General features: G+C 42.6%; 1 protein-coding gene across 2 annotated transcripts in view; it reads left to right on the top strand.

Moving 5' to 3' along the window:
• NPR3 (natriuretic peptide receptor 3) overlaps window positions 1-27,998 on the top strand; it is a 222,597-nt gene that overhangs the window by 39,318 nt on the left and 155,281 nt on the right. For both annotated transcript variants that reach the window (XM_086960503.1, XM_086960504.1), the window contains exon 2: window positions 2,133-2,255. In XM_086960503.1, coding sequence (XP_086816629.1) covers window positions 2,133-2,255 — 123 coding nt within the window. The remainder of the gene's footprint in view (window positions 1-2,132; window positions 2,256-27,998) is intronic.

Genomic DNA, 27,998 nt, shown 5'->3' with positions numbered 1-27,998 from the left:
AAAAATCCCATTGATATGATGGGCCTGATTTACAAAGCCTCATTATATAAAAATTGAGTAGTGGTGTTTTACTCCTGTTCGTGTCATTTCTTCCTGAATTTGGAAGCCAATTCACAAACAATCTTCTATGATGACTTGTTTCAATTTCAAGGAACAAGACTTGTTTATTGATTCACAACGCTTCTTTATGAAAGATGCAGTGCCCCTGAAAACACACCTAATTCAAAGTTAACAAAAAAAGGTTTGCATGTGTGAAAATACCTGATCCTGAATAAAAAAAATCAGAATTGGTATAATTTTATTTTTTGCAAATTAGATTTGGTAATGCAGACATCTACCTGCATGGTGGCATTTCTAAAAGTGTGTATTAAAGGTTAAGAGCAGATTTGTGACATATCTATCAGTAAAAAAGGATGAGCATTCGAAAACCCATATGTCGATGGACATTAACTTGGCCCCTTAAGGCTTTTCATCCTGGAAATGCAGGCAAATGTACTCCCGTCAAGAAGTGCAAAATCAACGTGTTCTGCAGCTTGTGTGAAACTGCTGTAGTTAAATGTCTGTGTCCAAGAGCACATATAAAAGGGCCTTTTCTGCAGAAACGTTACAGCCTGCAGGGAGTGGTGATAGGGTCTGGATGTGCAAATAAATTAAATGATGCAGCTTTTGTTCACAAAGTTAAGAGCATGAAGGTCCAAAGCCCTTCAATTTTTCAACCTAATATAGTCTATTTAAATGGCCCTGACTTCTGCCAGGCAAATCAGTGAGATCCAAGCCCTATCTATTCAAGAACCCTTACTAAAAATTTTTGAGATGACAGGGTAATCCTTCGTACAGACCCGAAGTTTATCCCTATAGTCCCTTCGAACTTTCACCTCAATGAGCCTCTGATCCAAAAGACCTTCTTTCCAAACCCTTCAACACCGGGCGAAGGGCTGTTCATTCATTGGACATCAAGAGATGCATCAAGTTCTACATAGGCAAGACCAAGAGCTTTCTTAAATCTAAACGGTTATTTGTGGCTAACATTGCACCATGGAAAGGGCAACCCCTTCCGAAACAGTATTGCTAGATGGATATCGGCTGCAATTCAATACTGTTACCAAGCAGCAGGAAAGCCATTACAGACTTCTGTGCATGCTCACTCTACAAGAACCATACCCACCTCAACGGCACTGTGTGCTGGTGTGCCACTCCAGGACATTTGCAGAGCAGCTACCTGAAAGAATAGGCATACTTTTAGCAACACTACTGTCTGGACTCGACTCCTCAAGGGGATGTAGCTGTAGGCCAAGAGGTTCTGAGACATCTTTTCAGGTAAAGGTGAGCTACCTCTTTCTTCCCACCACCCTCTTCCTAGTTCCGCACATTGCCTAAAATATAATGTGTTTTCTTTTTTAATTTAATAACATACTGAAATGTATTCCTATGTTTAACCACATCTTATGAGCTATGTACATATTTATGTCTTTGTTTACACTATGTCTGGGTATATTGTCTAAATGTGGTATCTCTATAGAATTGTATTCTTAACAACTCACAGAACCCTGTGCCTCACTACTACTTTATATTCTGATTCATACTTCCAAATCAATGAAAGTTCCAATACTTGAGCAAGAAAATGTGTTATTTGCATCTTTGTCTCTGCCTCATTATTCACTTATCTCTTTTTCTAACTGCCCACATCCCTGTGCCTCCCTGCCAGTGGCCTTCACTGCTCATTTCCTGTGACAATGGGCTTCCTTTCCCATGCCACCATTTAGTCATTCTGTGTGACTGAAGTTTGGTGTGTGTGTGTGTGTGTGCGCGCGCGCGCGCACGCACTTGTGGGTTTGTGTGTTTATGTTATGTGAAAGTTGCTGTACCAGTTCCTTAAATGAAATAAACCTGCTCTGATGCTGCCATATGGTAGAAACGCTTTTCAGTATAGAGCTAAAATGATTTTATGTCAGTGTGTGTAGCTTGCGTTGCGCATCCTCACCTCTGGCCTGCAGTTGGTAGCACTGTGCTCTTATTTACAGTCATTTCAATTCCTTTTTCAGTTGTTGGAAAATAATTTTCTTTCACTTGGCATTTCTTCCACATGTTTTCATGACAGCGTCTTATCAGTGTTTTTCTATCCTCCTCCCTAGTTGTGATTATGTGTGCTGGCAGTGACACCATAAGGAACATCATGCTGGCTGCTCATCGGAAAGGAATGACGAATGGAGATTACGCTTTCTTCAATATTGAACTCTTCAACAGTTCACAATATGGTAACCTTTCCTTTTGTGAAGTGTATTGAAAAGGTTATTGTTCTAATATTGTTATTGTTGTTGTTTTTGTTATTATTATCATATTTGAATGTGCTAATGTGTACCAATTGCTAAAATCAACATTTAGGTGTAAAGTCCAGAATATGGAGTTTTATACATCATGCTACAAAATATCGTAGCTTCCACTACATAGGTAAGGATCAATTTGCTATTCTTAACTTCACATCTATGTACTTCAAAATATATGCATATAACTTCAAGGTACAAAGATGTGGAGCCGAGAATAGTAAATCTACACTCACCTCTGTGTACTTGTCTTCACCGTATTTTGGTAGTCAATATTTTGACTGTAATATTTTTGGAGCACAATATTTTTTGTGTTTGGTATTCTGACAAACGACCACTGATAGGTTTCTGCATTGGAAGTAGTACTTATAGAATGCAAACCTACTTAAGAAGTTCATGAATTGAAGACGATTACCGATCAGGTACATGAAAGATTTGGAAGGATGGATTCCATAATGTGCATTAAAAAATTGGGGAAGATTGATACTTTATTCAGTTTTGAAGCCAAGAAACAGACTGCACTGATCATTTCCACCTTGCCAGTGATGGAGCAAGTTCTCAAGGTGATGTTGGCTTGAAGTACTGGCCAACACAGATCTTTAACTGTTTGAGTGATGAGATCATGCATCTTTAGTGCCTTGACTCAAGAAAAAACATGAACAATGATCATGAATTAGGCAGGTTGGCAGTGGGTGTTTGGTTAGTGTCCTCAAATTAAGGAGGAACAGGACTTGTTTGGTGATTCTGAAATGTAAGTCAGACTGTTGCTATGTTTCTCTACATAGAGGAGAAAGCTTTTATTAGGCTCTCTGGGATTTCTGCATGATGTAAGATTTGAGAGGAGGTTATTGTCTGATGATAATTCTGAGACTTAGCATTTATCTACCCAGCTACATATCAGAGTGTAAGCCTGGATCTAGGCTAATCTGAAGATGTTGGCAATGAATTCAGTCTTTGCCAGGTTACGTTTTAAGAAGACACTTGCTGCCTTGGACGAGTTAGAGTCAGTAGTTAAATATCCACAATTGTTGAGACTTTTTTATAGAGATTAGTGGCATCAGCAGAATGGTGGATCTTAATTTGGTGATGGGGAAGGGGCCTTCCAATGTGCTCAATATAGATCTTAAAGATACAGTGAGGAAGGATTAGACAGCTAGGGTCGCACCTGGCTCTGGAATAGCCCATTTGTATGAGATGGAGAAATTTCCAATAGTTATGAGGAGACTATAGTGCACTGACAAAATGTTGATCAGGCCTTCATGGTCTACAGTGGAGAGGCCTGCAGAGAGATTAGAGCAAGAGCAGTAGTCATAAGCCACTGTTAATAGACATGTAAATAGTACTGTCCACAATGTGATGGTCAAAGACTGAGGGGCCGATTAGGATGCCGTAGAAAACGCCTCCGACCCTCAGTCAGAGCCATTCCTACGGCATCGTAATCAGCTGTTCGGATTCCTTTCCGACCGACCCACTTGGATGGAGTCAGTCAGAAAGGAATCCAAACTGGATTTCCGAATGGCTTCTGACAGGATTGGAGAGCTTGTTTACCATTCGGAAAGCCTCCAGTAATCCCAAGGGCGGCTTGTTCCACTACAGGGATTACAATGTAGGATTCCGACAGCCTTTCTGTGTCGGACGTTCCAATACAGAAAGTCTGTTGGAAGTCGACTTTAGGGGGCCCATGGGTGCACGGCCTTGAGGTGCCTGCCACGGGGTGCAAAGAGGAACCGGACCTCTTAACTACAGAAAAAAATTGAAAAGGTGCCTAACCATGCCTATTTCTTATTAAAAGTGTTGTTATTGCATTTGTCAGCGCTGTAAGCGTCCAGTGCTCAATGCATTGGGATAGGGCTATGCATCTAACTTGTAATAAATTGGCTGTTATTCCTGCATGGAGAACAGAGACAAGTTTGCAAGGTTATCTTGGAGTTAGTTTTTGTGCTAGAGTTTGGTGGGTGGTTGCTAAGTCTGTGTATGGTTATATAAGTAACTAATGCATCCACTCTAGGGACCTGTGCTTGAATGCCTGTGTGTCTACTCTGATGTTCATGCTTTTGAGGATGATAATTTGTTCTATTGAGCGGGGTAACAACAAACAATGGTTTTCTTTCAATAGGTCCAAGTGACCACCTGGGGGATAAACGTTGACCTCTAGGAATACATATTTTATGTTATGTCCATGTTTTCTTGCTTGTGACCTCATCACTTTAGAGTAACTCAGCCATGTACATTGCTTCAGGTATCACAGTTTTTGCAGGGAGTAATTATCGAATATGGGTTGCCATGCGTCCATCTCTAACCTCTGTTAGTGGTTGAGCCATGAAAATATTTGGAATGAGTAAGGTGGTCTCAGCCCTGCTCCTTGTTTGTGTGCAGGTGAAGGGGTTAGAGGAAGGGGTGTCTGAGATGTCCCATCTGCCAATAAAGGCATTTTCCAGTTGATTACTGGATGGTGGGACCTTTCGTTAGTTGCGCCATTGTCGTGGAGTTTTCCTCTGATTTACAGCACTCATAGGCCAGAAGCATGTCCATCTGTTCCTGTGAAGTGCTTGTTTGGACCAGTCCTTATCTTCCTTCCAAAAAATCACATGACATGGGTAAGCAAATAAAATAATCAGTGTAAGCTGAGACCTGATGCAGATTAATTTGAAAGAATGCTTCTTAATATTTCTGCTATGAGATGCGTAACTCATCATCTTTCGCCTACTGTTATCTAGCTCTTCCAACGCAACACACAATGATTGAACATATTTTAAAATTTTAACGGTTGCAAGAAGGTTCTCTATAAATACAAATGCCAAGGGGTGAGGTCGGGGTGCAACTGGATGACTGTGCCATTATTTTGGATGCCATTATTACAAACGTTGATCCGGACATGACACATCAGGTGTTAGGAATAATCAGGATATCTTTTTACCCTAATCTTAGGAATCTTCCTGGACCGTGAATGTGTGGAAAATGTTTGAAACAACATGGTTCGCCATAATACACATACTTGTGGACCAGGCAGTGGATTTCTGAAATAGATCCTGACCACCAAAGGCAATCATTTTCATAGTGTCAATGTTCATATTTGCTTAAATATCTACCCTCCCACCATACACACAGTGCAAGGCCAAACTATAAGTCGCTACACAGTGCTGCAATTTTATGTAAGCTCATTAGCGTTCTTAGCGGAGTAGGTTGAAGCTCAATTTTCCTAAATTTATATAAAACCCAATAGAGAAAGCTACCTATCTTTACACGTACAAGAGGTGTAGATTGTCGCAGCATGACTTACTGAACCGTCATTGTGTACCTATGTAAACGGTGCTAATGGGAAATAATACGTTTACACATATCTCATCCAATCAGACAACAATTTCAATGGATAAAATTACCCATTAGAATACAACACATGATCTAATTGGAATATTTTCATGTGTATTCTGGCAAAAAGTCTTAGATCTGCAGCATTGCTCGATTTAATAGAGCAAGAAGTGCACAGCATGCCTCAATCATTCGAAAATGATGGGATGGTTTTCTCCCACAAGTCCACTACTTATCTGTGATGAATTTAGTAAATAACTATAGTCCTGGCTGTTGAAACTATTTCAGTGTCATAAATCTGCATACCATAACTGTGGTTTCATTCTCTATACTAGTGTTTTTAGTATAACAGTGTAAATCCTAGCAGCAAATGCTCTGATCTGGCTGCCATCTTCAGAAAGTGACAAAGTCAACACTCACTTGACAGTTGTGTGTAGGGAACTTCCAGAATTTGTATTTCACTTTACCATATTGAATCAGCTGAATCCTCTGAAGTATTTTAGGGATGTGGTTCTTTCTTGGTAGTAGAAACTCATAATTTGACAAAAGGTGTGGACCTGGCAGACTACTTTCATAAAAGTTCAGGTTACTTTCCTTTTTTTTAAATCTTTCACTAAATCTCAATAATGTGTTATTTTGCTGTTTAAACTTTCATGTTGGTTTTATGTGTGTGCTTAAATCTATTACTTAAAGTGCACTATTGATTCACAACAAATCTAACAATAGCAACAATGATAAGGTTAGACATTATAAGGGACAACACTGACACCATTATATCACACTTGGGCAGTTCACTTTTCTTCCCAACTGGCAAAGATGCCCTCCTTTTACTAGGTATGTTGAAAATAATACATCACTTGAATCATTAACATCAACGTGGGCCAACAAGTTTATCAAAATTTGAAAAATTAGGTTTTTTATATCTGAAAATCATATAAGACATCAAAATAGGGCAACACATGTTTCATGACTATCTTGTTGCTTCATCAGGGCCAAATATTCTGCATTATATCTTTCATGTACCAGTACATAGGAAAATTGGGAATCTTCCTACATCGTGAAAAGACACTAAACCAATGCACTACTACAGGTCAAAATGGAAATGCATACACCTATTAGATTTGTAACAAATCCCATGCATATGGACAGATATAATGCAGAATATTTGACCCTGATGAAGTAACAAGGTAGTCCTCTTTTTACGTGTTATATGAAGAATGAAAATGAATTTACTTTTTCACACTAAGGGGCCGATTACGATGTGTTTTGGAAACTGTTCCAAACTAATTGGTCTCTGAATTTCTATACTAAGGTTGATGATATCTATCAAACCTTTGCGGCCAAACCATCTCTACGGACAGGTAGCCCCCTCACACCTCGGACAGGAAACATGTTCCCAAGTTTTCAAACTGTAACAAAAGATAACATAAGAACAATTGTGTCAACAATAAAAACAGGCTCGGCCTTAGATCCCTGCCCTTTTTCAATTCTACCGCCTGTAATGGAGTCCATTATTCCAGCACTTACCCAAGTCTGTAACTCAATTATGCTCTCAGGCATTTATCCAGACTCGCTGAAAAACACTTTATTGAGACCCCTACTAAAAAAACCCTCCCTCGATAAACAAGAGTTAAAAAACTACAGACCCATTGCGAGTCTACCTTTTGTGGCCAAAGTAGTAGAAAAAGCCATGAACGCCCAGCTATCCGAATATATTGAAAAACATCATATACTGGATGACACACAATTCGGTTTTCGGAAGCATCATGGGACAGAAACAGCCTTGATAAAGGCTGCTGATGATATACGGGCAATTAGGGATCAGGGGGGTACAGCGATCCTGGTAATGCTGGATTTGTCTGCAGCTTTCGACACGGTCGACCATACCATCTTGGTCGACCGTGTCGAAAAGATCGGCCTTTGTCACTCTGCCAAAGACCTGCTGGCATCTTTTCTAGCCAATAGAACCCAAGCAGTGACTTTAGGACCCTATCAATCAACACCACAATCGTCACCATGTGGAGTTCCTCAAGGCTCATCCCTCAGTCCGACACTTTTTAATATCTATGTGTCGGACCTTGCTAATGTCATCAAAGCACACGGGATGAGCCTAACCTCCTATGCTGACGACACTCAGTTGGTCCTAGCTATTAAAGGCGATGGACCTGAAATGGCAACAAAATTCAATAAAGGACTGCTGGATATAGGAGAATGGATGGCCAGCAATTGTTTAAGACTGAACTCAGATAAAACTGAGGTGGTCATCTTTGGACCTCTTTCCCCAGGTTGGCCATTAAACTGGTGGCCAGAAACTTTTGGCATTCCTCCAATCCCAACAGCCAAGGTGAGGAATTTGGGCATCACTTTCGATGATGGACTAAATTTTATGGACCATGCTAATAAAACAGCATCCACAGCCCATTTTAAATTGAAGATGATTAGGAAGATTCGGCCTTATCTCCCAGAAACAGCCATCAAAACTCTGGTTAGTTCATTAGTCCTGTCCACTTTGGACTATTGTAATGGATTATTCCTTAACGCACAATCAAGAGTCATAGGGAAACTTCAATCCATTCAAAATGCGGCAGCTCGCCTACTTGCGAGAAAAACAAAGTTTGAGCCCACATCAAAAGTTATAAAGGAATATCACTGGCTTACAATCAGGAACAGAATACACTTTAAATCCTTATGCATAGTTTATAAGGCTTTGAACGATCAAGGTCCATACTTCCTAAAAGAGCAACTCCAACTCTATAAACCAGGTAGACCGCTCCGATCAGCCACTCTCCAGCAATTAACCGTTCCTCGGGCCAGAACAGTTTCTTGGGGCGATCGCCGCTTTCTGGTGGCTGCCCCAAAACTGTGGAACACTCTCCCCCGACATATTAGGCAAAGCCCTTCTCTCATCCAGTTTCGCAAACAACTAAAGACTTGGCTCTTTGAGCAGTAGCCTTCCCACAACGCTGCCCAGCTATCCTAATGACAAAATTTACAGTTTAGCGCCAAGACGCCCAAGGGTAAATGTTGCGCTTTAGAAATGTCAACAAATAAATAAATAAATAAATAAATAAATCATTTCCGACCGAATCGGTTTGTGCGAGCCTGAACGACTGATTACGATTCTTCCCAACATCGTTCGGTCAGACTCGCATTGACTTCAATGGGAGCCTGTGCTCCGAACAAGAACACCGGCTCCCATTGAAAAAAGGGGCGGTCGGGGAAACCTTCCACCCTGTGGCAGGCACCCTGTGGTCCTTGCCGCATTGTGCATGGTTAGAAAGAGGGGTCCCTTGGGTACCCCCACGGGCCCCAACCGGAGGCCTCCGGGTCATGGGGGGCCTGCAACAAGCCTCCAAAGACAGATTCTAACAGCCATTTCATGTCAGGCAGGCCCAATCGGAATGGCTGTCCAAATCGGTCGTCGTAATCACTCGCTCGGAAACCGTGTCCATCGAGCTGTGCGATTCGGCTCCGAAAGAATCAGGCTGTCTGAATGTCTTTCGGAAGCGAATCGGACAGCCCGAATGGTTTACGGGAAATGTGTATGATTCTGTCGGAAAGAAGGCTTCCGAATCGGATTTGGAGATACCGAATCCCATTCTGAGCCTTTCCGAACAACATCGAAATCGACCCCCTCAGAGATTTGTGTACCCTCATTGATGTCAATAAACACATAAATGAGATAAGCGTACTGCATAAAAAATAACAATAAGTAGTGATAAACACCTCTTTTTCGAAGCTATGATACATGAAATGCACATTTGCTGAGCTATATTATATGTTGCTGATAAGGAAGCATAGGCACCGCAGAGGCCATGGGAGACACAACTGCATGTCCTGCTTAATACTGACATTACATCCAGCAGTAATAATGGTGTAAAAGTCCAAAAATACTTTGATTTCATGAACATAACAGAGAGCACATTATTTGGGAGACAACTGAGAAAGAAAAGTAAAATAAACCATATAAGATAAAGGGTTTTTAATTTATCTGAGAATGCGGGTGAAACATATAAGAATATGGTTCCTAGAAGCTTCTCCCTTCCAACACAAGTAACATTATGTATAATCACATCCTCCATGTACGCAAATGTTTATACTTGGAAAATATTTAAGTATATAATTACAAATGTCAAAATATAGTCTCTTCTGTAAGGGAAATAGAACGTTTTATGATGACAAATAGTCTGTCTTGTAAAGAACGAAGACAACCGGCATCAGACATTTATTCTTGGTAAAAGGTTATGGAAAGATTCAGTACTTGATGTACTATGATGGAAGAGACTTTCCATGGATAAACTGTAAAATTATTGAACTCTCTCATGGCAATGCATTTTCTGAGCATGCATAATCACAAATCTCAGGAGAAAAGAGGACTGTCACAGTAAATGACACAGATTTAGGTATTTTCCGCTCAGTGTGTAGCTTGACAGTTTCCATGAAATCAGCCATGCCTATGCAATTATCACAGTCCTCCTCATCAGGTACACCGTTGGGTGGTGTATGCATCCTGCTTATCAAAATGATTCAACCTAGCTGTGAACATTCTTCCATAATAATGAAAATATTTTTTTATTAGTTTCCCATCTTACAGGCAGGCATCTTACGAATGTGGAAATGTGGCAAGATGGTTACAGTGCATTCAAGGGGACGATATGCAAACTATGACGCTATTAAAAAAACATTCAATATGTCTTAAAGGATGTGGTCTGCGAAAAGGTGCTTCAAACAGGCTCGTTCTGAGTCCTCGCTGCACATCTAAAATTTTGGATCACAAGTCGGGCACAGTTTGTGTTTGAATTTAGGGTTTTTACATTTGCAAAATCCTCCAGGAACATACACAGGTAAAACAGTCAGAAAATTGAACGATGTGCAATGCTAACACATATTATTCCCCATTCCAAACAGGAACCTGGAAAATAGATGGTACTCACCAAGGGTAACACTATGACTGCGAAGTGTCAATACTTTCCCCGGGGCTCTTTTACCATGTGATTATTCCAAGCATCTAAACATGGTAAAAGTGGCTTATCCCCAATTGATATATTTTATTTGCTTATAAGTCCCTAATAAAGTGGCACTACATGTGTTCACGGCCTGTAATTTAAATTCTACTAGTGGGTCAACAGTACTGATTGTCCCAACCACTTGAGTAGCCCTTTAAACATGTCTCAGGCCTGCCATTGCAGAGCCTGCGTATGCATTCTTAAAACTGTGACGTTGACCTGGCAACATAAACATTTTTGCCACGTCCAAACGTTACTTTTTAATGCACATGTCACCCGTAGGGTAGGCCCTGGACAGCCCTGAGGGCAGGGTGCAATGCATTTTTAAAGCTGGACATGTACTTTTAAGTTTTACGTGTCCCGGTAGTGAAAAACCTTTTTTCACTCCTGCAAGACCTATCTCCCCCATAGGATGAAATTGGAGTTGCTTTATTACATTCTAAGAGTAATTTCCAAATGGGAAGAGATAACTGGTCCATGTTTGATGATTTTGGAATTTGGGTGAAAAGTCTTATGTAGTGGGGAAGTCGGGTTTTTTATCACATTTTTAAAAATTCCACTATTGGGGCGTTGGCATTTTTCTACCCTTAGCCCTTTTGTGCCTATAGCCTGTCCTTGGTCACATGACTGGATGTAACTGACATTTAAACATTATGAATTCCTACCAGACTGTCACACAATAAAGGAAATAGGTGTGCCTTGGTGGGACATCTGCTGGTAGGATGGGGAGGAGTCGAGCACAGCCACACTTATCCCTGAATAGCCTTAGCTCTGACTTCACACAAAGGGCCTAAAAACCCTGCATTGTCACTTCAGCCAGCTTGGAGCCAGAGCAGGGGATGCAGGAAATACCATGCACTTCAAAGCCACTGTCTAGAAGCTTCTCTCACCTTCCAGAGCTGGGGCACCAGCTTATAAAAGAAAAGAAGGACCACAGACACCAGCTCTTCAGTGCACTTCTGGATCTGTGGGACGAAGGACTGGTGTGTGCTGCTACAAGGACTGCCACTCTTCTGGACTGCTGCTCTAAAGGAACTGCTACCCTACTGTATTGGCTCGCTGCCCTCTTGCCTGAGAAAGAAGAACTGGACCTGCAACTTCATCTTGAACACAGGAACCCAGAGTGACTTAAAGTGTTGGTCTGCTGGCCTCCTGATCTGAGCCGCAGGGACACAAAAAGGCTCCCCAGTCAGCTCCTGGACCCAGCGGCAGCAAGTTCTTGACCCCCAAGTGTTGCCTCCGAAGTCCTGGACACTTGGTGTGGCTCAATGACTCTTGAAATCAAGCCTTGGGCTCTTCGCGATAGCGAACGGGCCCGTTGACACCAGAACTGCGCTGCTCGTACCGAAATTCAGGGCAAGCAGCAACCCATCTCTTCACATAGCAAGCATTGATTGCCTGCGGAGGACTACCAAAGTGAAGCTCCAGCCGGCTCGGCCTGCTCTTCGTGCCATGCTACCCACCGCCCACAACAGTCTCCTTGCTTCTTGCAACCCTCTCCAATGCGAACAGGACTCTCAGCACAAAACGTGAGATGGTGAACCTTCAATGGGACTAATCTGGGACTGTATCCAACCCTTCATCACGGTTGGCCTGAATTTTTTACTTGAACCCGGTGCAGCACGATCGAATAGCCATGGTTGGCGCTTTATGTATTTAGGAGCTATTCTACAGTTTATTGTTTTAAAATTAATAGCTCCCATTCTACTGATAGGATTGTTGTCATTTTGATCTCGTTTTATTTATTCAATACAGCTCTATTTTTCGAGCTTGGTGTGGGATCCTTTTTCTGTGGTGTTTTCACTGTGTTATTGTTTGAAGTGTCGCACAAACACTTGGCACATTGCCTCTAAACTAAGCCTGACTGTTCTGAGCCAACCTGCCATGGGGTTGAGCACAGGTTAATTTGGGATTTGCTTGTGCCTTACTCTGACTAGAATTGTGGTTGCCACTTGACCAGGGCTCAATCCACAGTCAACCAGTACCCCAATTTCAAAAAGCCTCTAATACTTTGTATTTAATAAATAGGAAACCTGGGGCAGTGTTTTTTAATCTGACTCTTGCAATACTGTTTCTGGTCAACTTGGTTGTGACTTCTACTTTTTTTTTTACATTATCATGGTTTATACTTTCATGATATAGAGTTTTCCCTGAGATACATTGCCTATCATTCACGACCCAGAAGAGCATGATACGTGTTACGTGTAACTAGGGAGGGAGGAGATTCAATGAAGCATAAACGTATGTTTTACCAGCATTCTCAGATCAATTCAAAACTCTTTATTTTATGTGGCTCGTTTTATATTTCTTTCTCAGTTGTCCCCATAATAATGCACTCTGTTAGATTCATGAAATCAAAGCACAATTGCAAAGTTGCGTCATAATAACTGCCGGGTATAATGTCAGATTTAAGCAGGATACTCAGGGCAGAAACACACTAATACCAAGCAATCACTCTCAGATCCTCTGTTGGCTGTCAGTGGAACTGCAGCCGTTTTCCCCGCTAAATAGCCATCACAGATCAGTGGGCTGTCTACATACCCACATTCCTTTGACCTACACCTGAATATCTAGAAGCATTACTATGACCACTGCCAGTATGAGGTGCATTTTACAATGAAAAGCTGACGTCTTTCATTGTAACTAATTGTATTTCTAGTGTTCATCTTAAAAAGTAAGCTACTCTACTTCTCCAAATCTATTACTATTGTTTTATTATTATCAACATCTACCCTTCTGTAAAATAGCTTTCAAGCGGTATTTGCTAAATTCGGTGACTTTAAAATATTTTCTTTGGTTTATTGGTCTAATCAACATGAGTAGGATTTCAGTTATTTACGAGGCTGTCAGGCACTCAACATTGTTGGTGTGGCTAGTGGCTCTTTAGGCCAAATGAGCAACCCTTGAATATTCGTGACTGACGTCATACCTGAAAAGAGTGCCATCAAGTTAGCAGTGAGAAGATAGAACTCATTCAGTCAGAACACTGAGTCTGAAAGGCTCCAGAGTGGGATAGAAACAAGAATAGGAATGAAAGCCATCTAATCAAGAGCAGACAACCGAGACAGACAACAAAGACATCCAATCATGAGCAAGGGACTAGCCCAAAGCCCCCTCTACATAAATTGGAAACAATAGATTTTGCTGTCTGCTGCAGAGACCTAAAAATCACTTCATGAATTTCACTTCTGCTCTATTTCAGAGAATCTAGTAGGTGACAGTCATACCGTCTGGCTGTAGACAACATTAGTTGTACGGAATACATCATGTTATCAACTCTTCCAAAAGAACAGTAAAAGTGTACAGAGAAAGTGTAGGGTGGATCAGCTCCATTCATCCTTTTTCTTTTATGTACTGTCACCTATGGTGTGATGGTCATTAAGACCTCATCATTACTCAATGGTTAAATTGTGCCATTTATGCTCACATTATGCTTTGGAGACGTAGTATTAAGTATTAATTCTGTTAGAGAACTGATGTCTGGGTAGCTAATAATTGCTAACCAGCATGTCTTCTTTGATGTATTTACTTTTCTGACAAGATGACATATTAGTTGCTGGTTTATGTTTTTTTGTTCTTGTTTAAAAGTTTATGTTGCTTGGATGTATTAGCCTTTAGTAAAGACTGTGTGCACTTCACTACCCGTGTGGATTATTTTGTGTTAGTTTGGTGTCATGGTAATATGCTAGATATGCAGCTTTTTGTTCACAAAGTAAAGAACCTGCACACATTTTGGCCTTGTACAATGCAAACTTTATCTTCTAACTTGTTTTAATTACGGTACAGCTTAACTATTTTAATACTGCATTGGGGCCTTACTCCCAAGCCTCAATGTGGTTGTAACCCAAAATGTTTCTTTATTATCGTATTTTCTTCGGACTATAAGCACAAAGTCATCAAACTGTTATCAAACTCTTCACTCAACAACAGTCCCGACCTATTGGCTTTTGCAATGTTTTTTTCCGATTTGGGAATTAGCGTCCAAGAAAGATTGGTTACTTATGCATTACCAGGCCATCTTTTGGAGGAAATTCCATTCACAGCACAAGTCTTTTTACATCACTGGTTGTTCCATTTGTCACCCTGGTCATGGTGTAAGTTAGGTTTTCAATTGACTTCTCTTGCATAACTACAAAAATACAGTCTAGGGGGCTGCTTTTCATGACTGAAAGCTTTTGATAATAAAAAAATAAGAAGAAAAACACTAAAACAAGCATTAGGCGACCATTTTGCCAAGAAAATGTCAAAGTCTATTCTGCATTTCATGAAATAAATTATTTTTTTCCCACGTGGAAAGTTTAGTCCCAAGTGATAGCGTTCGGGAAGCATTTTTCTACCCTGGAGTGATTAGATTAGGTGGACAGCATGTTCTGCTCCGGCCATCCCTAATGCGTCAGTTGTCTCAGCACCGAATAGCCAGCACAGTGAGAGCAGGAAGGGGCTATCGACACAGGGCAGTGAGCACACGATTTTGATTTGGTCTTCGCTTGCTAACTGTGCAAGACAGTGTCAGTGTATGAGGCAGAGAAGCCATTTTTCAATTTGTCAGATGTGCAACACATCGCGTGCAGCTGTCAAGTGCAGCATTTTTAAGACGTGCATCATGGTTTGTAGGCTATTAACATGAGGACCAAATATATCTGAGTTCTGGGGCTCGTGGCATTGGACACGGGGCAGCGGTACAGAGACAAGGACGCGGTAGGGTAGTTGTAAGGCCGCTTCTTCTTTTATTTCCCTCTGTGGCGCACATAGAAAGCGAGTCTCCCCGATTCTCCGACGTCTCTTACCCGTTTCCCCCTTGAGGTCATTTACTGTGCCGGGCTCCCCCAGCTCAGTCCTCTGTGTCTTAGTGCCAGATCCACCCCACCACAAGCGCAGACAGAATCTGTGACCCTGTTCCTGAGCATAAACTTCAGGAGCTCGTACATCTGTGGAACTGTTTGAGTTACTGCACGAGGTCAGGGAACCCTCAGAAGAAAAGAATCATAGACACAGAATGGCAGCCAGGACTCTTTGCTTCCAAGATGTGCTGTTTGCAGTTCATTCACTAACTGTGCTTCCAAGCGGTACTGTTTGCAGTCTTCACTAACTTTGATTTCAAGCTGTGCTGTTTGCAGTTCATTCACTAACTCTGCTACCAAGCGGTGCTGTTTGTAGTTCATTCACTAATTGTGCTTCCAAGCTGTGCTGATTGCAGTTCATTCACTAACTGTGCTTCCAAGGGATGCTTTTTTGCAGTTCACTCACTAATTGTGCTTCCAAGCTGTGCTGATTGCAGTTCATTTATTAACTGTGCTTCCAAGTGGTACTGTTTACAGTCTTCACTAACTTTGCTTTCAAGCTGTGCTGATTGCAGTTCCTTCACTAACTCTGCTACCAAGCGGTGCTGTTTGCAGTTCACTCACTAACTGTGCTTCCCAGCTGTGCTGATTGCAGTTCATTCACTAACTGTGCTTCCAAGCGGTACTGTTTACAGTCTTCACTAACTTTGCTTTCAAGCTGTGCTGATTGCAGTTCCTTCACTAACTCTGCTACCAAGCGTTGCTGTTTGTAGTTCATTCACTAACTGTGCTTCCAAGCGGTGCTGTTTGCAGTTCACTCACTAACTGTGCTTCCAAGGGTTGCTTTTTTGCAGTTCACTCACTAATTGTGCTTCCAAGCTGTGCTGATTGCAGTTCATTCATTAACTGTGCTTCCAGGCTGTGCTGTTTGCAGTTTCTTCACTAACTGAGATTTCAAGCTGTTCTGTTTCAGTTCATTCACTAACTGAGCTTCCAAGCCGTGCTGTTTGCAGTTCATTCACTAACTGTGCTACCAAGTGGTTCTGATTCCATTCCAGTGGCGTCACTAGGGTTGGTGTCACCCAGTGCGAGTAACTCATGGTGTCACCCCCCCATGACTTACCCCCATGGACCTCGTCTGTGACAGAGCCAAAGCCACCTTGTCAGGCACGCCTTCCTGGTGGTCATCCTGCTACCGCGTCCTCCTTCGTGTTGTCCTCCTCTGCTCTCACCTCCTTGCATCCGAGTTCCCCTCCACAGTCCCGGGCCATTGGTATATACAGTCCCTCCTTCCCCTTACACCAACAGCAGAGGAAGAGACCAGGAAGCAGGACTCTTTGGTGCCCCCGGGGCTCCCGCACAAGCCCCCCAAGGCCTTTTTCTTACAGTACTCCCCTACCAGGCTTGGCCGATCGGGCAGTACTGCAAACGCACAAGGTGGGCAAAACTACATTTTGCAGTGGAATGAATTCCATGGAAACAGACGGTACATCCCTCAGCAGTGTTCGGCTACAGCACACCATGACAGAATTGCTTTGCTCCGCTGATGTAAAATGCCGGTTCAGCTGCTCGTAACTTTACTTTACAAGGCCCGCTCGTGAAGGCAATTTGCTGTCCATTTTTGATTTTTTAACATTAAATAATATGTGTCCGTATTGTCACTACTTCCGGGTCGACAGAGAGCCAGTTATATGGCGAAACATATTCTAGGAGTGAGTGAGACTCGTAATGTGTAAAGTGATCTGGGACCTCAACCAACCTAAACTCGTTGTGCCGCATACCGAAGTGCTGATTGGCTGCAGAGTCCACTCTTAACAGTGATTCTGGGGAAGGGAGGGGGCAGAAGGGTTGTTAAATTGCGGGGCGCGTTTCACTACTTGAATTTAGCGTGTCTCTCCAGTCCGTGGTGGTTTACTGATGCCTCGTTGAGTCTTTCACGCAGTTCTGTCACAGCTGAGCAAAGACGTGTTGCTGTATGTTTTTTTATTTGAACAGAACACGCTTTTTCAGCTCCATGCATGGCCTAGGTTTTAAATTGCTTATGTATGACTTGTTCATAATTTCAGTGTAATCGAGTGACATTTCAACGACTATGAGTGACACTATCGCTACTCTGTCACCACTGACTAGAGTGCAACCTCAACTATGCAGCTTGGCGCAGGGAACCTGAAAATACAGCGCAAGTCAGGGCGCTGGTAGGCAGCTTTTATTTTATTTTAAAAGTTTTATATAGCGCTAGCTTGACCCGTAGGTATTAGAGCGCTTTACATACATACAGCAAAAAACAGAAAGACATTACATTACATAGTAGGCCGGCAGTAAGGAAGCACACCACAGGGAAAAAATACAGCATGGGAAATACATATGCAGTGAAAGTGCTCTCATTCGTGATAAAGAAGAAAAAGCGGCTCACCGAATTAAACATATATTAAAATATTTGCCCTGAATTGCATAAATGTAAGCCAATTAATGGGTCAATAGCATTATAATCGGGTGGAGTAGATCATTTGAGTCACTACACCTGCAGGTCTAGTGACTTATTTTTCAAGGCCCAAGATCCTGTTACACACAAGCAGCCAATAACCAGTCACTAACATCTTTGAATCTGCACGAAAATACTGCAGTTAGAAATCCGAGATACTGCTTGCTCCAAAATACTACAGAAGTCTAATAGACCTTTAGACTGAAGTAAACAACACGTCACTGTTGCCTCTGGACACAGTAAAAGACAAAACCAGAATTTAGCAAAAATACACAAAAATGTAATTTAGTGCAATGCGTTAGTGAGAAACGCATCCTCGCATACATTTTCGATCCAAGCGCATTTTGCTCTTAAATACAAATAGCGCAAAGAAGCACAGTGATACAAACCAGAAAAGCAACACAGGTTTAGACCTGGTTCACAAGAGGCGTCTTTTAACGTGAATGTTTTGGCCATGAGCGGGCTGGGCTCCACGTTTTACATCCAGTTTGCCTTTCGATTCCATTTGAAAGCACACGCAATGCCTTCACTAACTGCTTCCAAGCTTTACTGATTGCAGTTCATTCACTAACTGCGCTTCCAAGCTGTGCTGTTTGCAGTTCATTCACTAACTGTGATTTCAAGCTGTGCTGTTTGCAGCACACTCACTAACTGTGCTTCCAAGCTGTGCTGATTGCGGTTCAATCACTAACTGTGCTTCCAAGCGGTGCTGTTTGCAGTTCATTTACTAACTGTGCTCCCAAGCTGTGCTGTTTGCAATTCATTCACTAACTGTGCTTCCGAGCGGAGCTGTTTGCAGTTCAGTCACTAGCTGTGCTTCCAACCTATGGTGTTTGCAGCACACTCACTAACTGTGCTTCCAAGCTGTGCTGATTGCAGTTCAATCACTAACTGTGCTTCCAAGCGGTGCTGTTTGCAGTTCAGTCACTAGCTGTGCTTCCAACCTAGGGTGTTTGCAGCACACTCACTAACTGTGCTTCCAAGCTGTGCTGATTGCAGTTCATTCACTAACTGTGCTTCCAAGCAGTGCTGTTTGCAGTCTTCTCTGACTGTGCTTCCAAGCGGTGTTGTTTGCAGTTCCTTTACTGACTGTGCTTCCAAGCAGTGTTGTTTGCAGTTCCTTCACTAACTGTGCTTCCAAGCAGTGCTGTTTGCATTCCTTCACTAACTGTCCGTGCTTGCAAGCGGTGATGGTTGCAGTTCATTCACTAACTGTGCTTCCAAGTTGTGCTGTTTGCAGTCTTCACTAACTGTGCTTCCAAGTTGTGCTGTTTGCAGTTCATTCACTAACTGTGCTTCCAAGCTGTGCTGTTTGCAGTCTTCACTAACTGTGCTTCTAAGTGGTGCTATTTGCAGTTCATTCACTAACTGTGCTTCCAAGCTGTGCTGTTTGCAGTCTTCCAGTCTTCACTAACTGTGCTTCCAAGTTGTGCTGTTTGCAGTCTTCACTAACTGTGCTTCTAAGTGGTGCTATTTGCAGTTCATTCACTAACTGTGCTTCCAAGCTGTGCTGTTTGCAGTCTTCACTAACTGTGCTTCCAAACGGTGCTGCTTGCATTTCACTCACTAACTGTACTTCCAAGTACTCCTGTTTGCAGTTCATTCACTAACTCTTACAGTTAACAGATTAGTGCATGGACATGGAGACAACCCAGTTTTGCTCCTGTGAGGTCCACAGTTGTGCGCCTGTGTGAATTTGTTCATGACAAAGCCCCTTTTGTATAGAGCGTAAGCATTGATGTTTGTGTGCTCGACAATGAGTCTGCAGTGTTCTTGGGAACCAATGAATGTACACCCCAATGAATATGGGAGTGTTTTGAAAAACAGCAGTGCAGGTGCAATTTAGTGGTAGATGCATAAAACTACCGCAGCCTTCATAGTTTGTGAGTACCCTTATGTCAGTCACATTTTTGCACATCTCCTCCAGAATGAAAAGGGTTCCAGAACATAGAAAGACGCCTGGGAGTGATGAAATAAGAGGGAGACAAGGAAGCAGGAACATTCTTTACATAGCATGCTTGAGGGTGGTGCAATCGCTGTAGTTAGTTAGGGGAGATATGTTCGTGGAGGGGTGTCTCTTCACTTCTGTTATATAGCATCAGCAGACATTGACAGTACCTCCCAGTCCAGGTGTCCACATGTGTCCTCAATAGAAATTGCAGGTGCTTGGGACTGGAGACAAACACATCCCTATTGTATTCCAATATCCCGTAACTATGCTGTGGGGACAGAAACGGGTGTTACTGAACTCACGCCCCCTAGACATAACACTTCTCATCATCTGTAAGGCTCTATAAGTCTCAGCATGCGTAATGATTTATGTAACTGACTAAAAGAGCGGTGCTGGCTGAAGCCCACACTCAAGGCTTTGGTGCTATTGATATGTATGTTAATATGCAAATGAGACTGCCCTTCAACCCCTTCGCTGCGGGGTGTTTCCCCCCCCCGCTGTGCAGGGGTAGGGGGACGCGCGCACGCCGCTGTGCTCATGACGAGCTCATCTCGTCATGAGGCACAGTGCAGCTGCACTCATGACGAGCTGAGCTCGTCACGGTCACACCCGTTTTCGAACGTTCAGCACAGCGGGGAAATTTTCCCCGCATGCGAACATTCCAACGGCCGTGACGAGCTCAGCTGCACTGTGCCTCATGACGAGCTGAGCTTGTCATGAGCATAGAAGAAGTTAAATACAAATATAGGTCTTCAATAGTTTAAACACCATGCTTTGATGTGTTGTGTTGTGTTAAATGTAATTCGTGGTGGCCTCTTGGCACTCAGTGTGCATATATGTATATATGGAAAGGGTTTAGTATAGAACAAACCTAGCTGCATGGCAGGAGAGCACAATGGAGGGTGAATCTTTAGATGAAGAGGTGGTGTGCATGAGTTGGGTTCTAGAGGTTGCTAAAAAATGGTGTCGGGATAAACTAAAGCAGTGCATGGTACTAGGAGGATGTAGTTGAATGTCTGTGGTGGATGGCATACCCTATTCCTTATATTGTTTGGTGTCTTCGGGTTAATTGGTTGGCGAGGTTTTGCTCTTGAGATTTTTTCTGAAGAGGATGATGGAAGGCACTTATCAGAGTTCAGTACAGATGGCATTCTACACTCTTGGTGTGCAGCAGGAGACCTGGCATCTAGTTCTCTTAATGTTATGCTTCATAGTCTCTAGCCTTTCAAAACTGCCGCTAAAAACGTATGGGTCTCTCGAGAGTTCTTGGATTAATATTCCAGGTATGGTAGTGTTCCATTGTTCACTGGTTTATGGCCCATGCACCTGGTCTTGAAGGTGATACTGATGACCAGAAGTAGCTACCCAAGATATTTTATAAGCTGGGATGATTTTTGTGGCATTTACAAAGACTTGTAAGGGGTTGAACTACTGCACGTACAACAACTTTCAGAGGTGTCACATGGTTTGTGGGATTCCAGCCAGTAAGGCAGTCACTCTGTCAGTGTGAGACATCAGTGCTTAATTGCAAATAAAAACATAAGTGCAGGTGGCCCAAACTTCAACCCACTTTCTCTTCTGGCTCAACACACGTCTACCACATGAGCAATGCCCAACCCCTGATTTCACCAAGAGAGTCTGCGTCCTAAAGAAGGTTCATGGGGTAGTCCCACAAGAAAACTTTGAAAACCTGGGTCAAGTGAGGGAACACTGAGTTACAACAAAGGTCTTACTTACCATGTTGTTGCCAATGTCTAATTGTTGTACAGCGCTTTGAAACCAAGTGTGGTTGAGTCTGTGCTATATAATTCAATTCAAACGTGAACAAAATAAATACATGATAGGTAACTTCAAACCCTTTAGAAGAATGTCTTTCTGTGTCTAACACAATCTCCTTTAGGATGTCTGCCGTTGGCCGGCACATACACTTTTACAGTCTCTATCTGTGCAGTAACCATTAAGAAGTCTTTAAGATATCAAAGCCACCATTAAGATGTCTGTCCGTGGCTGACACAGTCACGTTCCAGGTGTCCGTTTACACACATTCACATTTCAGATCTCCGACTTTGGCTGTCACAGTCACATTTCCAGTGTCTGTCTGTACAGACATAGTCCCACTTAAGATGCCACAGTCGTGTTTAAGCTGTGGGTGTCTGTGACTGACAGTCACATTTAAGATGTCTGCCCCTGGCAGACAGTCACATTAAAGGCATCTGTCGGTGGGTATTACAGCAACTTTAAAGCAGGGCTTTAAGTGTGGGGGGTCCTGTCACATCTCAGACTCGGCAGTAATTAAAAACGGACTTTGAAACTGGTCCATATCGGGACCTATATTTATTCTTTGTCCTGAACATTGCAGTCCAAAACACTGACACATTTCTCAACAATGATTGTAAAAACTCTTTAGGTATTCCATGTCAGCGATGTATTCAGTTTATATTTCAGATTTTACGTCATCTTGCCTTCCCTAAAAGTATTTTCTTTTTCCAGACAGTGTAATTTCGTAGCTTTTTCATTTAACACATGACTCTTTTGTAGTGTATCCTGTGAAATGAGTCGCCTTCAGGTGTCTCAGTTCACACTTGTGAGTTGGTATTCATGAGGGGGAACAATCGAGAGATCTGGGCTTGGGGCTGAAGGCAGTGCACGTTTCACACGGTGCCTGTGAGTGGGCCCTGAAGAAGCTCAGACGACATGCTCATCCAGTCCTTGGACTCTGCAGATTGCGCTTAAAGATGGCCATGTACGTGCCAATTGTAGTCACCGATTAATGGAAAAGTATATGAAGGGGGTACACTATTGTTGAAACACAGAGAGTGCCAAAGAAGAAGGAACTGTTGTGTTCACCGTTGAGAAGAGGGGAGTAGAGGCTGTGTGTGTGTGTGTGAGAGAGAGAGAGAGATAAAGGGGAGGTGACACATAAAAGTCCTTGCAGAAGGACAGAGTGAAAAGGTAATGAAGACGAAGGAGATGACGTGTGAGATATGTAGATGGAAGATTTCAAAAACATGTGGAGAAAAGGGTTGTAAACGTTTAACAACGAAAGGCTGCGGAGGAAAATAGTGCGAAGGGAGTCAGTAGGGGACACAGTCATCCCTAAGGCATCTCTTTAGGGCCTGCCCGCGATGCTGCGAACAATATGGGCATCTGTATCAAGAACCTATTATGAGTTCCTGCCTGGAATCAGTGAAGCCAAACACAGGGGCTTCTCAGTAAAGCTAATTCTGCACATCTTTTTGAGGCTTAATTACTAGCAGCACAGGCTTTCAGGGGGGCTCCTTGATAAAATGACTGGAATAGTCATGAATCTGGGTTTTTTTCTCCCTCTCTCCCTTCCCCCTCATTCTCCTGACCTTCTTTCTTTCTCTCTCCTCTGTTTCTTTTTCTATCACCTCACCTCTCTGCCTACCGTTACATCTGCCTCTCCCTAACTCACTACTTCCTTTCTTCTGCCTACCTCTCTAACTTTACCTCACATATCTCGTGCTCTATTGTCTCTCTCCTGCCATACCTTTCTTGCTTCTCTTATATAGTATGTCTACTTTTCTAACTCTTTTTAATTTACTTTTACCTCCTGCTGTATTCTCTACCTCCCTTTCGGTCTCTACCCTCTTTATCTCCTCTTTCTCTTCTTAATGGCTTTTTATATTATTATGTCTCAACTCTCTCCCTCTTTAGCTATCACACCCACACTTTTCTCTCCACCTCACCTCTCTATTCATCCCTCCCACTGACTAATTTTGTCACCTTTCACTAACACCCTTTACTCCACTTCCTTTGCCTGAACTATTTTTTTGTCTCGTGTTTTTCTCTGTTCTTCACCTTACCTTTTCTACCAGACCCCTCACTCTTCGCCCTCTCTCTTCATTTCCATGCACATATTCCCATCTCACTATCTCTTCTTCCTTTACATCACCTCTCTTTCAATACACATCTCTATCCTGCCTCTATTTTCCTGCCTCATCACGTCCACTGCTGTCTCTATTATTCTATGCCTACCTCGACATATCTCCCTCTATCCTACTATCTCTTCCTCAGCTCTATCAAAGTCTTCCTTCTTGGGGGCTTGAAATGGCTGACATTGAGTAATACATTTACACTCGCTCTGAACATGGGGCCCCAAATGTTGTCTTGCCCAGGGCCCCAAAAATTGTTAACACTGGCTAGCATGCCCCTGGGGTTGTGGCTTGCACAATCATGAGTTATGTTTCTAGCTCTCACTTAGCACCTCTGGCAGATCCCCCGCTGCCATTATGTACTCACTCCATCATCCTCCTCTTCACATGTTTGATCACATTAGTAACACCCACACCCCAGCCAGTGCAGCTTTCCAGCACTGGGATCTTTCATCAATCATTTCCTACACCCTTGAAACTTGCAGTTGTCATTTTGTCTGGGACTATTGTAAATAAATGGTTGGGGAGTAGAAAGATATGCCCTCCTGACCAGGTACTCTATCTTGCACTGAAGGGCACTTGGCTATCAGCTTTCGAAGCAGGGTGGGCGCTGCTAGGTGTTTGCTCAAACAGAGGAATTCTGGGATCGGCTGAGGATCCTGCTGGACACTGCCAGAGATGGTCCATGCTTCACATCTTAGAGTTCCAGGTTCTGTGCTATTACCTGTCCTGCCCTAGCTGAGCAATCCCAGGCAGCTGCATACTGCAAATAACTGGAGGCGAGCTGAGGTAGATGAGGTCCATACCCCATTAGCGAATCCTGAGCGTTGTGTGGGTGGCAAAGTCCACTCACATGCCTACATCGTGCATAACATCATCAGTGGGTATAACTGGGCCAAAGGGATGTTTGTTGCATGAAGTTCTGACATGTACAGGTCTGGAAAATTAGACATCTAGGGCAGTTTTGAGGCAATTTTGCTACTGGTGGATCAACCTGCGAAGTCCCTTTGGCGGAAGGGACCAAAAAGAGGTATAATGTACCAGAATAAGGCCTGTGAGGTGCATGAGCACCCACTGGTCACCAGTAGAGACAGCACCTGTGCTTGGATGGCTGTTCGGAAATCATCACCAGTGATGAAAGGCTTTCCTTTGTGTTGCAGCAATAATTGATACCAGGTGACCTTGTTCTCAATTCAACACACTAATAGATTTTCAATAATTACACATTAATCGGAAAAAGCTTACAATGCAGTCAACAGCCTATTCCTTATGATAGATGCTTTAACCTAGAATATACAGTGTGCTCTAGTCTGGTTTTCTATGCTATTGGAGTCTGCACCATTCTTCTAGTCTTCGTTTGGTGGATCGGGAAGACAGCGAAGGGAAGTCATAATTGAGAATATATACATTTGTGTCTACCTTCATGCAGGGCCCGGACAGCTGCCACATTTTGCATACACTCATAGCACCCAAAGAGATAGTCTGGAGGCCAAGATAAACACTGTTACCATAACACAAATGTGATACCACTGGATTATGACTTCTGTTTTTGTGCAAAAGTGAAAACAGCTGGTCATCGCTCTCAAGCAAGATAGAGAGGATTTTAAACAGCAAGATATGGAGGATGTTAAGCAGCGATTTATCTTCTGTATGAGAGATATTTCCAGCTGGATGTTCTCAAACTGTCTACACCTGAATGGGGATACTACTCCTTGGTAGAGCTCATCTTCACTGGGCTGAGGATTGGTGGCCGTGGAGCTTGGCACTGCCCCGCTCCTAGAAGCACGGTGAGGAACTTGGGTATCCTCTTTGATAAGTTATCGATGAAGAACCATGTGACATCTGCATGTGGCATGTGTTTAGGGACAATGCGCCTCCTTCCAGTGGCTGCCACTGGACTCTCGCAAGACCCTCATCCAGGCCTAGACTATGGAAATGCGCTCGTAGTAGCATCAAATGCATCTCTCCAGGGCAAGATGCAGGTAGTTCAAAATACTGCAACCCGACTGGTTAATAAATAGCCACCGGCACCCCTTCTGTCCCTCTTCTCAGAGCCTTGCACTGGCTTCCTACGGAGAGGAGAGCAATTTTTCAAACTCCTCTTCCTGAAGCATAAAGCTCTGACAGGCAGGGGACAAATTGACATCATATTGCTCAGATAGACACGTTAGATAAAAAAATCAGCTCATTCTTTGCCCTCGACGCATCCGTACATCTAAATACGGTGGACGAACCATCTCACACCTTGCTCTGTACCACTAAAACAAACTCCCCTTGGTCATTAGAGCTTGTACTGATTTAGCAGGCTTCAAGAACCAGCTTAAAAATTAGCTGTTTTAAATTGCAGCTCCGACTCTTCTGTTATCTCAGAGCTGAGATGCCCCTTCAGGGACGAGACGTGCGCTATAGCAAATCCCTATTAGCATAACATACCAAGAGTAATGACCTAGAAGAACCCTGTTAGGACCACTCTACAGATCAGGGGATTCATGGAGATAGCTGAGTTCATTAGGGTTCTCTGGATTCAGGCCTGGGACACCATATCTGAGTATAGGCCAAGTGAACTAACTGGCCAGATAGATGTCTTTAGGCCAGGCCGAGTTATCTGCCCCCAAACTCAAAATCTGTCTTTGCCTTTGTTCTAAACAAATTCACCATTGGCTTATAGTAGCTCTTTTCTTGAGGAAAACGCAATGTACTAACGCGTAACATGGCAATGTTAAATTTGGTTCATTATTCAGTGCTTTAATGCTACTTTAAAACAAAATAACTTTTCGTGTGCAAATAGAGTCTTTCTACACTTTGCCCAGAGTGGTAAAATTCTCAGACTCCAACAACAGAGCACTGTTCTAATGGTAGCAGAAAACATTCCTCATTTCTGAGGACTTTGCTTTAGCCTTGTCTAACATCAATTGTTTGATTTTAATGGCTATAATTGCAAGCACGCCTCAGTTTTACATAATAGAGCCACTTATGTCTCTCTGGCATCCTTCTTCAAGCTTTGTCAAACCAGACATCAGAATGTAGCGCATTGGCAGCCCTCTTTATTCTCCTAAAGATTTTGAAAAAAATCAGCAACATTCAGTCATGCAGTATGAAAAGAGAATTGTTTCTCCTCTTCTCGCCCATCAGTTCCTATTTTTTGCTTTAGTGTGTGACTAAAAACAAAGCTGGATATTAGAATCAGCAACAGTGACCCTGCGTTGTTGTTGTTGTGTTGCACTTTCCCTTTAAAAAATGTGTTGGGTTTGCTAAGAACGTTGGTATCTTTTCGCGAATCTTCGCCACATTTGTCACTTGTCTAGCTCAACCCATCTGTTCACATCAGGTGTCACACAGATCCATCCTTGGGGAAAAAAGTGAAGGTTGGGGAACAAAAATGATGATTTCACATTTTATTTTCTATAGGAAACTTTACTCTCTCTTAGAGCAAAAAACTCTTGACTGAGTTGCACCAAAGTTGACATCAAGTTAAAACTTGACACAGAAAGACATTTTGTGATATGATATAAATCTGTTGAATAGCTTTTTAGGAAGATGCGTTTGAAAAAGGTGTCATCCAGTCTTCCAAGGACGAAAAGTGCAAATTCTGTCAATTATATCTGAATTTTTCATCAAATCTGATTGGCTGATGAAGGTTTTGCATTTTGTTTTTCGTCTTAAAATTTGCGAATTTTGGCCCAATTTGAGAATTCTGCATCAAGGCAAAAAATTAACAGAGAGACAGGGTGGGCATGTTAACCGGTCCTACGCCATGTAAGGGAAAAATAGGCTCCCCGATTCATGAAAAATTGTTTCAAAAACAGAGAATAGTGCATTTAGGTGATGGTTAACTAGTAAATCCTAAATAAATAGAGAGCAATCAACCATCATTTTGTATTCAGAAAGGGACACCGTTTCCGCAAGTTTCCCTGAATTCACAAATTTTACAAATGCAAAACCTACGTGAATACACATTTGAAGCACTACTTACTAATAGTGGAGGCAGATATAGTGTGGGTTATGATGAAAGCACAGGACAAGCATTAGTGTATGATAACAAATATTTCTTATGCTTGGGAAAAGATGAACAATTGTGATCTTAGAAAGAAGAGTGTCATGAAATCTCCAGCAAAAAGAATAACAAAGGGGCTTAAGTGACTAATTAATATGTTGGCGGTATGTATGCTCCATCGCAAAGGTGACAGAGAATACATACTGCCAACATAATGGTCTGCCCGCCCAATTTAAATGCGGGTGGACCATAGGTTTG

The sequence above is a fragment of the Lissotriton vulgaris genome, chromosome 3_1 (assembly GCF_964263255.1).
Source record: "Lissotriton vulgaris chromosome 3_1, aLisVul1.2, whole genome shotgun sequence".
NCBI classification, from domain to species: Eukaryota; Metazoa; Chordata; class Amphibia; order Caudata; family Salamandridae; genus Lissotriton; species Lissotriton vulgaris.
Note: the sequence above shows the minus strand (reverse complement) of the source record. Positions and strands in the feature narration are given on the sequence as shown.